General features: G+C 33.1%; 1 protein-coding gene across 2 annotated transcripts in view; it reads right to left on the bottom strand.

Moving 5' to 3' along the window:
* LOC113510252 (hemicentin-2-like) overlaps nt 1-14863 on the bottom strand; it is a 144486-nt gene that overhangs the window by 110244 nt on the left and 19379 nt on the right. For both annotated transcript variants that reach the window (XM_052900504.1, XM_052900503.1), the window contains exon 2: nt 5670-6023. In XM_052900504.1, coding sequence (XP_052756464.1) covers nt 5670-5757 — 88 coding nt within the window. In that variant the 5' untranslated portion in view covers nt 5758-6023. The remainder of the gene's footprint in view (nt 1-5669; nt 6024-14863) is intronic.

Below are 14863 nucleotides of genomic sequence, written 5' to 3'. Positions count from 1 at the left end.
AAAAAATTCAGTCCAGAAAGTTTGTCTTAATATAAGTTTATATATCTTTATTCTTATATTTGTATTATTTATTTGCGACAGTTTATGTAAGTAAGTATATTACTATTGTTATTAATAATATCATATGTAAGTAAAGTGAACGCTCTATATAAGCAACCTCTATTTTCTAGTCCTTTTTCTCTTATAAGAAACTTTTTTATTGAAATTGGTTCAAATAAGTTGCTTATATAGAGCGTTCACTGTATGTTATCTATATATATATATATATATATATATATATATATATATATATATATATATATATATATATATATATATATATATATATATATATATATATAAAAATTAATGCCACTTTTCGTTGTAATTTTATAACTCAAGAACGGGCTCACCTCTCCAAACCAAATGTTTAGAGTTTGTTCGGACTATTTAGTAGATGGTTTATGTGAAGTTTGCACAAAATCGGTCGAGCGGTTCTTCATTTATCACATTTTTTGTAACAAATGAATTCAATAAATGGCGGATCATTTTGTTAATGGGGCATTTATGTGTCAAATTCAATCTTTTTTTAAGATGGGTATTGTGCTGTGAAATTGAAACTTTTTTCAGTGCTGACAGTTTTTTTTTTTTTTTGTTTGAATAAATAAATTTAATATATTTTTTTTTTATTATTTCATTTTATACGTAGCGAAGCACGTACCGGGCCGCTAGTTTTTGTATATATGTATAATGCAATATAAGCGTTTAATTTGTCTTTAGTCCCTTTTTAAATCATAATATTTTTCTGTTACGTCTTGACCAGCTACAATTTTAATTATTGCTCTCCATCCTGAGTTTGTCTGGGAGAGATTTCTATTTAGCTATTAAACCGCCTATTGTTGCCTCTTTATTTTGTTTTTATGTGATTAAGTTTTCATAATCAATTATTAAGTAAAGACTATCTTCAATAATTAAAAAATCTAAAAAAAATATCTGTCAACTCAAACTAATCATTTATTTTTAACTCGTGCAGCTTCAAATTTGAGATAAAATAATACGAGATTAACTCCATCAATTACATAAAGAATTACAACAAAATAACATTAACAAAAAATTAAATTTAAAAATTTTAAATAAATCCCCGAAATGCCTGCACAGATCTTCATAAATTGTAGCTAAGAACAATGATTAGAAATGTTATGCGCGTATGACTAACTTTCAATTTCGTTTAAAAATATAATATCTTCTTTTCATTTAAGAGTTTCCTCTTATCGTTCTAAATAATTCATGCATTTTCTTCCAGCCAGCTCTATCCCAGTCTTTATTCTTAAGCTCCCCATACGACCTAGTATTTCGTTTATCTCTCCCATGTAATTATTCCTTAAAATATAATATACTGTACCTTAAAACAAGCAAACTAGCTACATACCTACCAGTTTTGCCATTCATCTATCTAGAAAATAGCCCGTTCAAAGCAGACAAATTAGCAATTGGCTATGTGTTGTTAGTGGCACATTTAGCGCGGGTTTACGACCTCTACCCAACTATAGTATTCACACCTGTTTCTCTGAAACATCTGTAAATGCCTATTTTGGGATTGGACGTGCATATAATGCGTAATTTTTTTAACTACTTTGAATGACAAACTGACGGGTCACTTGATGGGAAGATTTCTTTTTTTCATGGGTGAAAATAGAATGGTAACCCAGCCTTCGTTATCGGTATACGTTGGCGGAGCACCAATGAGAGATGATAAGTGATGTTTTTAGTTTTGTTTTTATACAACTTAGAATGGCAAACAAGCTGATAGCCCACCTGATGGAAAGTGGTAACCGTCGCCTATAGACACGAGCAGTACCATGGACATAACAGAGTATACTGTTTCGCCCATTATACCCCCCATGCGTTGCCATTCCTGAGGACTCAGGTGTTATTCCTCTGTACCCAGTAAATTCACGCCATATCCCACCCTTCAAACCGAAACACAGCCATGCAAACACAGTTGCTTCACGGTTGAAACACGAATGTAACAGAGGCACCCAAGCAATCGACTTTTGTACAAAGTCTCCCTCTGGTAAATGAGTATGAAAGCAGATAAATTTATAGATTATCCCTTCATCACGCTGATTTCAATAAGAATTAACTACAATTATTAGCTGATAGGATATATTTCTAGCAATGGAACTGTTCAACTAATTACTAACAATCTCTTCCCCCTTCTAATTGAGAATTGTAACCATCGCCCACAGACATTAGAAGCGCTGTGAACTTCACAGAACACATTCCGATATCCATGATACCGCTCATAAGTTGCTATTTCTGAGCACTAATAATATGCTTCCGTGCTAATTTCGTATGTAATATCACAGTTACATTTCAAACTGAACTATAGGCACGCAATCATAACTGTTTAACAGCAGAAATTCGGGTGCGTTGGAGGTATTCAAGAAAACTACTTTTGTTAAATCTCTCGTCTCAAAAGTATGATGAAATAACCGTAACTATTGATTTTACTCAACTGATTGGGATAGAATGGATTCATATATTAATCTAGGAGTCATATCATTCAGATAGTAGTCTATCAGATGTTGTAAAACATTAGATGTACTTTGCACGCTTAAATAACTTTGCTTTATAATAATAAAAAACTCCTTATGAAATGAATGTGCACTTTTATTGAAGGACGCCATGACACTTTCTTAATTACATTTTCCAATGTTGCCAACCTTAGGAACAATAATTTCCAATATACTACACTGTATAGTGTTAATCTATGTGTAAAGTCATTTACATATATCCCTCAATATTATTTACATTTTTGCCACTAAATAGCTATGCTTGAATTAGTCCCCAAGATACAGGTCTGGCCTAGTTTTTTTTTAATGGATGATAATGGTATAGTAACCCCACCCGCGCTATCGGTATACATCGGCGGGCCACCAGTGAAGGATGATAGGTGAGTATGAAGCAGGTCAGTTAGCCCATCGTGACAAATTCAACAAGAATTGTTCACGATGGTTTCCAGGGGGAACCACGTGGAAGTCGACCTAAAAAGGCATATTGCTAGCAATGGGGCTGCCAAACTCCATTGCTAACAATCCCTTTCCCCCCGGTCTGGCCTAGTTTTGGGGATTGATGGTAATGTAGACTTAGTTCTCGTACAATATAAATTGTAAAAAATTGTAAATTGTACTTTATGCAACTGTATCTCACTTGAATAAAATATTATTATTATTACATTGTTGTGATGTGATTTGAACGATGTGAAATTGGCAATCAAATTATAAAATGTAAAGGTTCTTAACTCTCAAAAATGGCCACGTACGAGACCATAAATGTCACAGTGTGTTTAATAATATCTACAGTTTTTACAGTGTTCTTAATGTGTTTTTATGGTATTCTAGGTCGTTTAAAAAATGGATTCGAAATTTGGTTTCGCTAGCCACACTCTCGTACTATGCTTGTAAAATCCTTCATACATTAATATCTCTTTTATGAATGCAGATAGTGCTCAGTTCAACGTTACTAAGTGCCAATAAATAATCTTAATATCCAAGATAAAGGTACACTATCGAATGTATGTAATCCCCGGGAATTAACTGTCACAATTTGGCCTCTCTATAAACAATGAATTGGATATGGTGGAACAATAGGAATGCTTTTGTTTACAAGTCTATTCGAATAAGGATGATTTGCATTTAATTTCATAGCGCAAAATGGTAGAATTTATATTCTTCAGTTTGTAAGGTAACTTGCAAATGTGAATATAATCTTAAAGGTATACGATTTAGGCCAATATCCTAAATCTAACAGGAAAGAATTGGAAAGATAAGGATGCTGAAGTGGCAGTAGGCCAGCCATATAGTTTAACGGACCGACAAACGACAGGATAGGAAGGCTCTTGAATGGCAACTCCGTGTATATACTAAGTTTTAAATAACTATTTTACGGTACGTAAATAAACTTGATCGCTTTGTATCCTATAGTTAAATCGAATCGGATATTGTAGATAAAGTGTAGATAGTATTTTTGAAATAAGAGTAAAAAACTGTTGTTTTTCTTGTATTAGATTGACTTCTGTGTCTATATTAATTTTGCCTCCAGCAAAATACTAAGTATTTTTATTTGAGGTGTAAAATTCTGTTATAAATTTACAAACATAAAGAATGAATATGATGTTTATGAGGTTTCGTGCAGAAAATTTCTAACAGCGAACTGTTTATAAGATGTCTTGTCACATGGAGGTTATTTCAACGACTGTTTTACACTGTTGATCTAAATTTGGCATAGATAAAGTAAGCAGTTGCCTAAACATAGATGTGACGCGACGACGTGACGGGATATGGGGTAAGTAATAACCAGAGTTTACTCTGTACTCTAGCTACTTTAACCGTCACTAAATTATTTCTACCACTATTATAAATAAAAGTTTGTAAGATTGTATGGATGGATCGCCATGTGGTCCCGGCGTAGAATGGGCCCTTTCTTTTACGTAGGTGTCGTAAGAGGCGACTAAGAGAAATTAATGGTCTAGAGATGGGCAGCAGTGTCCCTTTTAAAACATTACCAAAAGCCAAAGTGTGGTTGCTAATCCGTCTACCAAGCGTGACAACTATTGGCAAAATCCTCCAATGATAAACTGCTGTAAAGAACGCTCCAGTTCCTTATGACAGTATATGGGGGAAGCCTATGTTTAGCAGTGGACAAATATCGGCTGAAATGATGATGATGGATGGATATTTCACTCTTTCATGCAAAAAGTACTGAATGGATTTGAATGAGATTTGGTACACCAATAGGTTATATCCAGATCTGTATGCAACTCGTCTAATAGAAAGAGATGATCCTCTGTCGATTATCATGAACAGTTCGCTAAGCATTCTCTAAAAGAAATTATTTGAAATAATGAACAGAATTTCGTGCCTCCAGTTCACATTGTTTATAATTATTCTTCTTCATCCAAAGGTTGGCTGGAAGAAATCGCTCTTTGCGATAAGACCATCCATTGTTTTCTTAGTGTAATATTTCCTTGTAATTGTTTGTATCTATAATAAGTTTACTATTATAATCTTATAGAGGACACAATAAAGAGTATCTATCAATCTATTTCAAGTAAGATTCATTTGGAACTAGTAAATATACCGTGAACTTTCTCAGTCTATTTTAACATCTAAACAGAAAGTGTCGCTGTCGACCCAATTTCCCGTAATACTGGCATGTGGCCAAATTAAACTATGACATGTGGTTGCTTCGATGATATTGTCAATACCACGTATGATTTAAAAAAAGAAATAATTATTAAAAAAGTTTTGTTGATTCGCGCAAGATATTGAGGTTTTAATATATGGTTCATATTTGATTGAAACGACAACTTTATATATCTTTTTTCAGTAGATGTGTGCATTTATATGCTGTTAACTCTCCACTGCTGCTGCTCCTCCTTAAGGAGTTTTGCCAGTAGTTGCCATGCTTGGCAAGCGAATTGGCAGCAGTTTAGAGATCCCTTGCCGTATAACGATGTAATATAAATGTACAAATACAATGACCGTCTATTGAATGAACAGACGTACTAAACTTTGAAAATAAACATACAATTATGAGTAACAGCAGCAATAATCGTTACACTTCTGTTGTCTCGTTTAGTATTCATAAAGACGTTAATAATATAAATTGTTATTATAATAACTTACATGAATCTATTATCTCCAAACTCGAATGTATTAACGTCTGTAACACTAGCACTGTGATCAGCACACACGAATTCCGTTCTTTCGCCATTTTCAGCACAATCACATTCGCGTAACATTTGACAATTCGATTTCACCAAATTAAAACGAACACTCTCGTCTATGAGCACTGTCCATAACTTGGGTGTCATTGATATGGGTGTCCGTTGCTATGTCTTGTGATGTTACAACCGTCATTTAAGATTTAGTTGCACGAAAAAATATGGATGCTATTTACGTATAACACTCATATACATTGGATAAACTCCAAGTTGTTTTTCTAGAATGAAAATCCTGTGGACAGCCGGAACTCGCAATCTGCAAAGAGATAATATACTTTTTAATAATGTAAACACCTCTATTTCCTTCGTTTACGAATCACTGTGTAAATAATCCGTGTTTATTAAGGACCGCGGTTAAATTAAAACATGAATGGATCTCTTTTCTTCATCTCCGCTCAAGGTTTTTTTTATAATCTACAAAAAAATATATATATATAATTTCGCTTCCCCGAAGACTTAGTTTGTTTATTTTTTTGCAATGACATTTTTTAAATGTAGCTATTAATTCTTTTGATGCTAAAAAACATCAATTTCATTTGTAAATATTAAAGTAACAGCTATTTGTTAAATAAGTAAATATTTACATATTTTTCTATGTTACTTAAAATTCAAATAATAAAAACAATAAAAAATCTATATAAAATTTTAAAAATTAAACAAAAAGATTTTACAATACTATTGACAGTTGAATTATTTATATGTTTAAAAGTTACTCTTTGTTTATACATACATACATATTAATACATATTTATTTATTATATAAAGTATTATTTTTGTTTGTTTGTTTTCGTTTTTGTTATGCTTCATATGCAAACCCTATAATTACTTTCTCCTTGCGAATTCTCAAGGTTGACTGGAAGACAACCCTTTAAGAGATAAGTCCGCCTGTGTACATTTTTGTTATAACCTAATATCTATAAATGAATGTACAAAAAAATATATAAATAAATACCCTTCATTCGAAAATCCTTCGTCATTCGAATCAGTAGAATATTAATTTTTACAAGGATATACTAAAATATATTTATTAATATAAATATGGACCTTATATTAAGTGCAGTATGGGTGATTTGTTTTTTTTTTTTTTATACAACTTAGAATGGCAAACAAGCTGACGGCCCACCTGATGGAAAGTGGTAACCGTCGCCTATAGACATGAGCAGTACCATGGACATAACAGAGTATACTGTTTCGCCCATGATACCCCACATGTGTTGCCATTCCTGAGAACTCAGGTATTATTTCTCTGTACGGTTTTCTGAATACTACTTCCAGCAAACATCCATTTAGCTTAACATAGTATTAAGCCTAAATACCATAGAATAAATTACAGATTTGTATATATTACAGTACAGTGAATACTCTCTACTATACTATGATAGGACTTAAGTTTTGGTCATATTAGACTTAAATTTTATTGAATCGGCAGCTGCATCCCCATAAAAATAATTAAACAATGATGGATGACTCATCCGTCATACTCGAGAACGAGTAATGCTGACAAGAAGTGTTTATTTATTTATTTTATACTGTATGCCATCAATATTACATACATGATTGATGGGTACTTAAAAGGCGTAGAGTATAAGTCATGATTTATTTTGTTATATTAAATTATATCCACACAAAATAGTTATGTGATCCATAAATATTTTATTCTATCTTACTAACATACGTTTTATTATTATTATAATTTTTAAAATTTTTAGAAAATTCACATCTCCCCTCTTAAGGAGAGGAGATGGCAAACTAACCCCCGGCAAAAGCACAGTCGGCCCGGGTTTAGGGCCCCAGGGAGAGAAACTGGCGTACAATGCGGGCAGAATCTAAGAGCACCGCCTTCTGCATCCTTCCCGGGAGTGAGCCGCCTCGAAATCCCAACCGTCTGAGATGTTGTTCTAGACTGGTTGGGATAAGACCTAGTATTATTATTACATTAGCCGTAAACTCCACTCCACTGTTCACTACTGGACATAAGCCTTCCCCATAAAAAAAGGTTGCCAATAGTCGTCACACCATCACGCAGGCTGGTAGACAATCGTAGTTAGGCTTTGGTGATGTTTTAAAATAAACGCCACTGCCCATCCCTCGACCATAAAATTCTTTGTCACCCCGAACAACATCTACGAGAAAGGAAGAGGTGGCCCATTCTATGCCGGGATTTCTATGCTACTTATAAACTGTTTATAATTACTACTCTCCGTCCAAAGGTTGCCTGGAAGAGATCGCTTTTAGCGATAAGGTCGTCCATTGTTTTCTCATTGTGATTATTTCTTGTAGATAGATAGATAGATAGATAATTTATTTACATTACTTACAGCACGCAAATTACAATACAAACATACACATAATATACAGTGAAAGAGATAAAAGAATGGAAAACAAAAAAAAGCAACAATAAAAAAAAAACAAAAAGCAAAATATATAAAACAACAATTTCCTTTTATTTCATGCGTTTGCCATAGTAACACAAAATGGCCATAGCTCAGTTTATTGATTTGCCTTCAAAAGAACAAAACACTGATATTTTTTATATGTTGTAATTGTTTATATCTAGAATAAGATTACTATTGTAATCTTTTGGTGGAAAAAATAAAGTGTATTTTTATTTATTTATTTTACACTTTAATGCACCATTTACAGAATAGTAGATACATTTAACATAATTTATAAGACGGCCTTATCGCTAAGCAATCTCTTCCAGACGACCTTTGGGTAGAGAACATTGAGAAAAGAAGGAAAAACAAAGGGTAGGTGGCGCAGTATTATATATAAACAAATGTATACAAATATATATATATATATGTATATATATATATATATATATATATATATATATATATATATATACATATTAGTAGAATATTAATTTTTACAAGGGTATACTAAAATATATTTATTAATAAATTATCTATCTATATATATATACTATTTATCTATCTACTTTTTATCCCGGTCAGTAAATATATAACAGTCACGCAAAATCGCGGGTAAAAGCAAGTATAAAGTGGTTATAAACTAGTTCTTTCCCCAGTAGACAGATAATTATTAGTTGCCTAGACTACTGCTCCCAAAGGGAATTATACAGATTATGTTCGCAACTAATTCAAAGTTCTTAGATTAACAGTCAATTAAAGATTATAAAATTCTATTTATGGCCATAGTGACGTCAACTGTCTGTACTTAGTAGAATTTAGAATCGTCTGATATTATTTATGATAAACTATGGGAGAATGGATGTATGTTTGTTACTATTTCACGTAAACGTTGCGTATTTCACTACCGAACCGTTTTGAATAAAATTTGATACACTGTTTTTTTTTTTTATACAACTTAGAAAGGCAAACAAGCTGACGACCCACCTGATGGAAAGTGGTAACCGTCGCTTATAGACATGAGCAGTACCATTGACATAACAGAGTATACTATTTCGTCCATGATACCCCCCATGCGTTGCCATTCCTGAGGACTCAGATGTTATTCCTCTGTACCCTGTAAATTCAAGCCATATCCCACCCTTCAAACCGAAACACAGCCATGCAAACACAACTGCTTCACGGTTGAAACACGAATGGGACAAAGGTATCCAAGCAAACGACTTTTGTACAAAGTCTCCCTCTGGTAAATTTGGTTTATTCATAAAAAGTCAAACCTAACCTCAACCTCAGACCTCATTAAACTACTTTGACTATTGTAATATTTTGTCTCTTTCTTTTGAGTTCCCAATTTGAAGTAAAGTGATAAAATAGTGTTATAAAAAAATTGTAAAAACTAACACGTTTTAGGTTTTACGAATAAGGGAATAACCCCTATATTCGGGGGAGAAGAGATTGTTAGCGATATATCCTGTCAGGTCAACCTTCACGTGGTCGCTCCTTGAAACCGCCTTGTTGAAATCCAGGTTTATTAAACCATTGGCAATACAGTATATACCGTTACAACGTTCATATCTAAAGATATCATTATCATTTCCAATCGACTTCAAAAAGTTCTTAAATCAATTCCATTTTTCTTTATGGTTTACGGTACAGTATTTAAGGCATCCCGTCCTCGCTATTGGATACGGATGACGGAATGCCTATACAAGAGGGTTTTTTTTTTTTTTATAAAACTTAGAATGGCAAACAAGCTGACGGCCCACCTGATGGAAAGTGGTAACCGTCGCCTATAGACATGAGCAGTACCATGGACATAACAGAGTATACTGTTTCGCCCATGATACCCCCCATGCGTTGCCATTCCTGAGGACTCAGGTGTTATTCCTCTGTACCCAGTAAATTCACGCCATATCCCACCCTTCAAACCGAAACACAGCTATGCAAACACAACTGCTTCACGGTTGAAACACGAATGGGACAGAGGTACCCAAGCAATCGACTTTTGTACAAAGTCTCCCTCTGGTAAATAATATATATGGTAGGGTACATGGTGGGCGCAGTTTAGACGCAATATTTGAGGAGCATTAGGAAGGTAGTACGGCCGAATACTGCAACAAAAAAAGTGTATGTGGTCGGCCCCCGAACTTGCGACCTCTGCTGTCTACCGGTCTCCAGTTCGAGGGACGACCGAAATCAATTAAATTTTTTATGTTTAGTATTTTTTTTTATTTTTTTTTTTTTATTGAAACGATATACTTAAAGATTAGTTTATAGAAATTTTATCAAAATCGTTCCAGTAGGTTAGTTTTTAGATCAAACTTTAACTGGTTTTGTCACTTGTTAAACGCAAGGTTATCCATTGAGGAAGCCATCACATATAAAATGAATTCTATTCAAAATAAAATACCATCTAATTCTAGATAGCAGAGAGACAGATATATGTATACTGGGACACCCAATGCGTCATTCTTCCGTTCGTCTAATAATAACCTCGCTCCCCCGCGGATGCGCATCCTTTGCCTTCAAAAATGTTAATTAACTAATTCAATTAACGTTCAAACGACAAATGAAACTGTAACTGTTAACTGACAACAATTGGTTATAATTTTAACATTTTTGGTGAGCGCAGTGGCAAAGTTTAATTGTGAGGTCGTGTTCGTGTTTGTTTAATGATTAACTCAAAATGATTTGTTGATTATGATTTTGAGATTTAAATTAGAAATATTTTTTTTTTTCTTAATGGATGACAATGGAATGGTAACCCCGCCTGCGTTAACGGTATACACTGGCAGGGTATCACTGAGGGTTGATAAGTGAAGATGAAGCAGGTCAGTTAGCCCATCGTGAAAAATTAACCAATGAATCAATCACGATGGTTTCCAGGGGGAACCGCGAGGAGCTCGACCTAATAGGGTATATTGCTAATAATAGGGTTGCTAATTCCTATTACTAAGAACAGTAGCCTCTCTCTTAAAACATCTCAAAAGCCTAATTGTGGTTGTCAATCCGCCTGCCAAGCGCAGCAGCTACTGGCAAAACTCCCTGGGGGGAAGCTATGTTCAGCAGTGGACAGTTAAAAGCTAATACGACGAAACAACGCGAAAATTTAAAATTAACTATGTTCAGTTTCATTTGTTAACCGCTCCCTTAAAAGTATGTAAATTATTTTTTGTTACATCCTGTATACACGCCCATCATATAGATCAAACATTTACACATTCCTCATCTCATTATAGTAGGAAAATAAAGCGAAACTACTCAGTTGCTATTATTTATCTTCGTTTAATGTTCGCTTATATTATCCCCCCCCCCCTCCACTCATTGTTTCATAACATGGTGATTTTAATTAGCATGCAACAACAAATGCTCATGGTATGCCGTTTTAGTCTCGGTGCACACATGCCGATTATTGTTTTGTTCTTTTAAACAGTATTTCTGACGTACTGGCAGCTTTGAGAGTCATTATGAAGTTGTTTTTTGTATTTTTTTTCTTTGGAACATATACACTTATATTTCCTTTCTACAGGGTCATAGCTAGCCATGTTTAAGGTAGTGCAAAAGAACTTTTTAGGCCATAATGAAATGACTTCGAAAAAGTGAATCTGTCTAATTTTCTTGAGGCCTTTCATTTTAAGGTAGGGCATTGAGCGTTTTAAGGTAGGGCATTGCCCCTTTATACCCTCCCCCCCAAGCTACGGCCACGTCTTTTTATTTCCAACATTATTTCGTAACATGTTGATTTTAATTAGCGTTAAGCAGCAAATGCTCTTGGTATCCCGTTTTAGTCTGGTTACACATTTTCTGATTTCTGTTCCGTTTTTAAACAGTGTTTCTGACGTACTGGCAACTTTGAGATTCATTATATTTTTTATGTTATAATTGCAATGTTGCCTTATTAAATTAAATGTTCTGCAAAGAATACATACATAGATCATACACTACCTAAAAATCAAATACCGTATAATCCATTTTCATAAATCTGCTACTTATAATACTTTACGCGATAATATTTTCATTCAGTATTACAAAGTTAAGTATATTTTTTGCACATAGCAGATATTAGTTGTACAACAATAATATAGTACATACATATATATATATATATATATATACAACACAGTGTTGGGTCTTCATTTTACTTTGCTCATGCTTGCTTATTTTTATCCTAGAATAGTATTTTTACTATGAGTGTGTACATTATAAATTACACTGTAGCAGTTTTTTTATTACTTTTAAGGAGCCTGAGATCATTTATATGATTTTTTTTTCTTACAATGTCATCTATTTTATTATACCAAAAATAAGGTTATACTACCCGCTATCAAAAATAAATAAAGTAATTAATTAATTATTATAATATTATTTTTTAATATATTAACATTATTTTACCGTAAATTTAAGAAAAAAATACTCTAACATGGCAACAGTCATAGTTAAAAATATAAACAAAAATCGGATAGTGTGTACCCAGGCTTAACATTATAGTCAGTTCAGAGTACTGTGAAATATTATGGCTGCATATGAACTGTCGACAGATTGACAAAGAGATACAGATTACATGACTCTTCATGCTACATTAGGTACAAATATACACACAAAAATATAAATCTTTCCTCTTTATAATATTAGTGTACATATATATTAGTGTATTATTAATTATATATATATATATATATATATATATATATATATATATATATATATATATATATATATATATATATATATATATTGTGTGTGTATATTATACAAAATAAACTTAATACAAGTGAATGTACAAGTGAAGTGTGCCCCTTTTTATCATAAAACATACTGTGATACTTCTCACTTCTCATATTTGAATCTATGATTGCTACTTTTTCAACCGACCTCAAAAAGAAAGAGATTCTCAATTCGGTTGTCTTTTTCAATATATAAGTCACAACTCTAGCAGTAGTAAACTGATTTGGATTAGAATAGAATAGAATAAATATTTATTGTGAGCTGTACATTTTTTACCAATCTTAAAGAATATATTTACACATTTCTTTCATAGAAATTTTATCAAAATCGGTTCAGTAGTTTAGTTTTTAAATCAAAATAACTGGTTTTACCACAGCTAAATTCAGATTATTTCAGATATGCGTAATTATGTTATATGAGCACTTCATATTTATTTACAATCAAATTAGATAGATACCAATTTATAATTATAATTAACCAGCTTTAAAAAGGAGGGGTCCTACGATTCACTGTATTTTTTTTCTGTTACTATAAAATAAGCTTGATATAATATTATATTATTTTATTTTTTCGCATATGAGGTCAGCTAAGCCGTTGCACGTCGACCCATACGGATCTTTTGTGCTTCCCCCTGCCTTATACCATAATTTTTTTTATGGGTGAAATTGATATGGTAACCCCGCCTGCGCTAAGGGGATACGCTGGCAGAGCACCAGTGAAGGGTGATAGATGAGAATGAAATCAGGCCAGTTAGCCCATCATGATGAATTCATCAGGAATTAACCATGATAGTTTCCAGGGGGAACCGCAAGGAGGTCGACCTGGTTAGGTATATTGCTAGCAATGGAATTCTCAGTCTCCATTACTAACAATCCCTTTCCCGCCTATACCATCATTTCATAGATCCTATGTGTTACCCTAACGATATCCCGCGGTTCAAGATATCTGTAGTCCCCTGGCTCTGGATAAGCCGTTCCCAGTAGACTCATACGCATGCTTGCCAACGAATCGCAGTTGCACATCAAGTGTTCCATGGATTCCGATTTCTCCCCGCACAGTCTGCACAGTGTGTCCGAAGATAGACCCATTGTATGTAGTGTATGCCTTATTGGCATATGTCCAGTTAGGAAAGCTTGATATGAAATGATTATAATAAATACATGTAATGATAAGTAACTAAATACATCGTTCCTTTTTTCTAGTATTACCTCAGAAGCACTACTAAAAGCTTTCCCTACCATAATAAGATATTAGTGGACCTTTCAAACGGCATTTGGCTTAGCGATTTCTCTTTTGGATTAACAAAACATAGGCCCTATGTTTGAAAGTATTAGAGTCCTTTGTGTTAATACTTATTTTATATGTACTCGTATGCTAGCTGATCCCGTAAACGTTGTTTTATCACTTATTGCGAAATATAAAAGTCGCGATTAAAAGACAGGGGTTGATCGTAAAACGATGAAAATTTAAAGTTGTGTGTATTTTTAATGCCAAATCATAATAAAAAAAAAAATGGAAAAATTTGTTAAAAAAATAAAAAAACAAATTTTTGGGGAGGGTCACCCTTATCATTGAGGGGTATGAAAAATAGATGTTGGCCGATTCTCAGACCTACCCAATATGCACACAATATTTCATAAAAATTCGGTAAAGCCGTTTCGGAGGAGTTTGGTAACAAACACCGTGACACGAGAATTTTATATATAAGATGAAAAAATATAAAGCTTTTATAATTTTTGAAATTTGGGAAAAACACGCGATTTTGAAAATGCTATTTTGGTATAATTATTAATATGGTTCGTCGAACCTTTCGATATTTGCGCAAAGTATTTTATGTTTGTTTTGTAAAAGGAAAAAAAAATATTTTCTTGCAATTTTTTTTTTACATTTTTTCTATCATTTATTAGTTACTTCTTTATCTAATGTGATCGTGTGCTTGTCTGTAAGTCAGTACATATAGTCTGTTCATTATTTGCATAATGAAATTTTACAAGCA

This window comes from Galleria mellonella, unplaced genomic scaffold, assembly GCF_026898425.1.
Source record: "Galleria mellonella isolate WM207_F2 unplaced genomic scaffold, CSIRO_AGI_GalMel_v1 utg65, whole genome shotgun sequence".
Classification (NCBI taxonomy): Eukaryota; Metazoa; Arthropoda; class Insecta; order Lepidoptera; family Pyralidae; genus Galleria; species Galleria mellonella.
The sequence above is the reverse complement of the archived record's forward strand: the minus strand, read 5'-3'. Positions and strand labels throughout refer to the sequence as shown.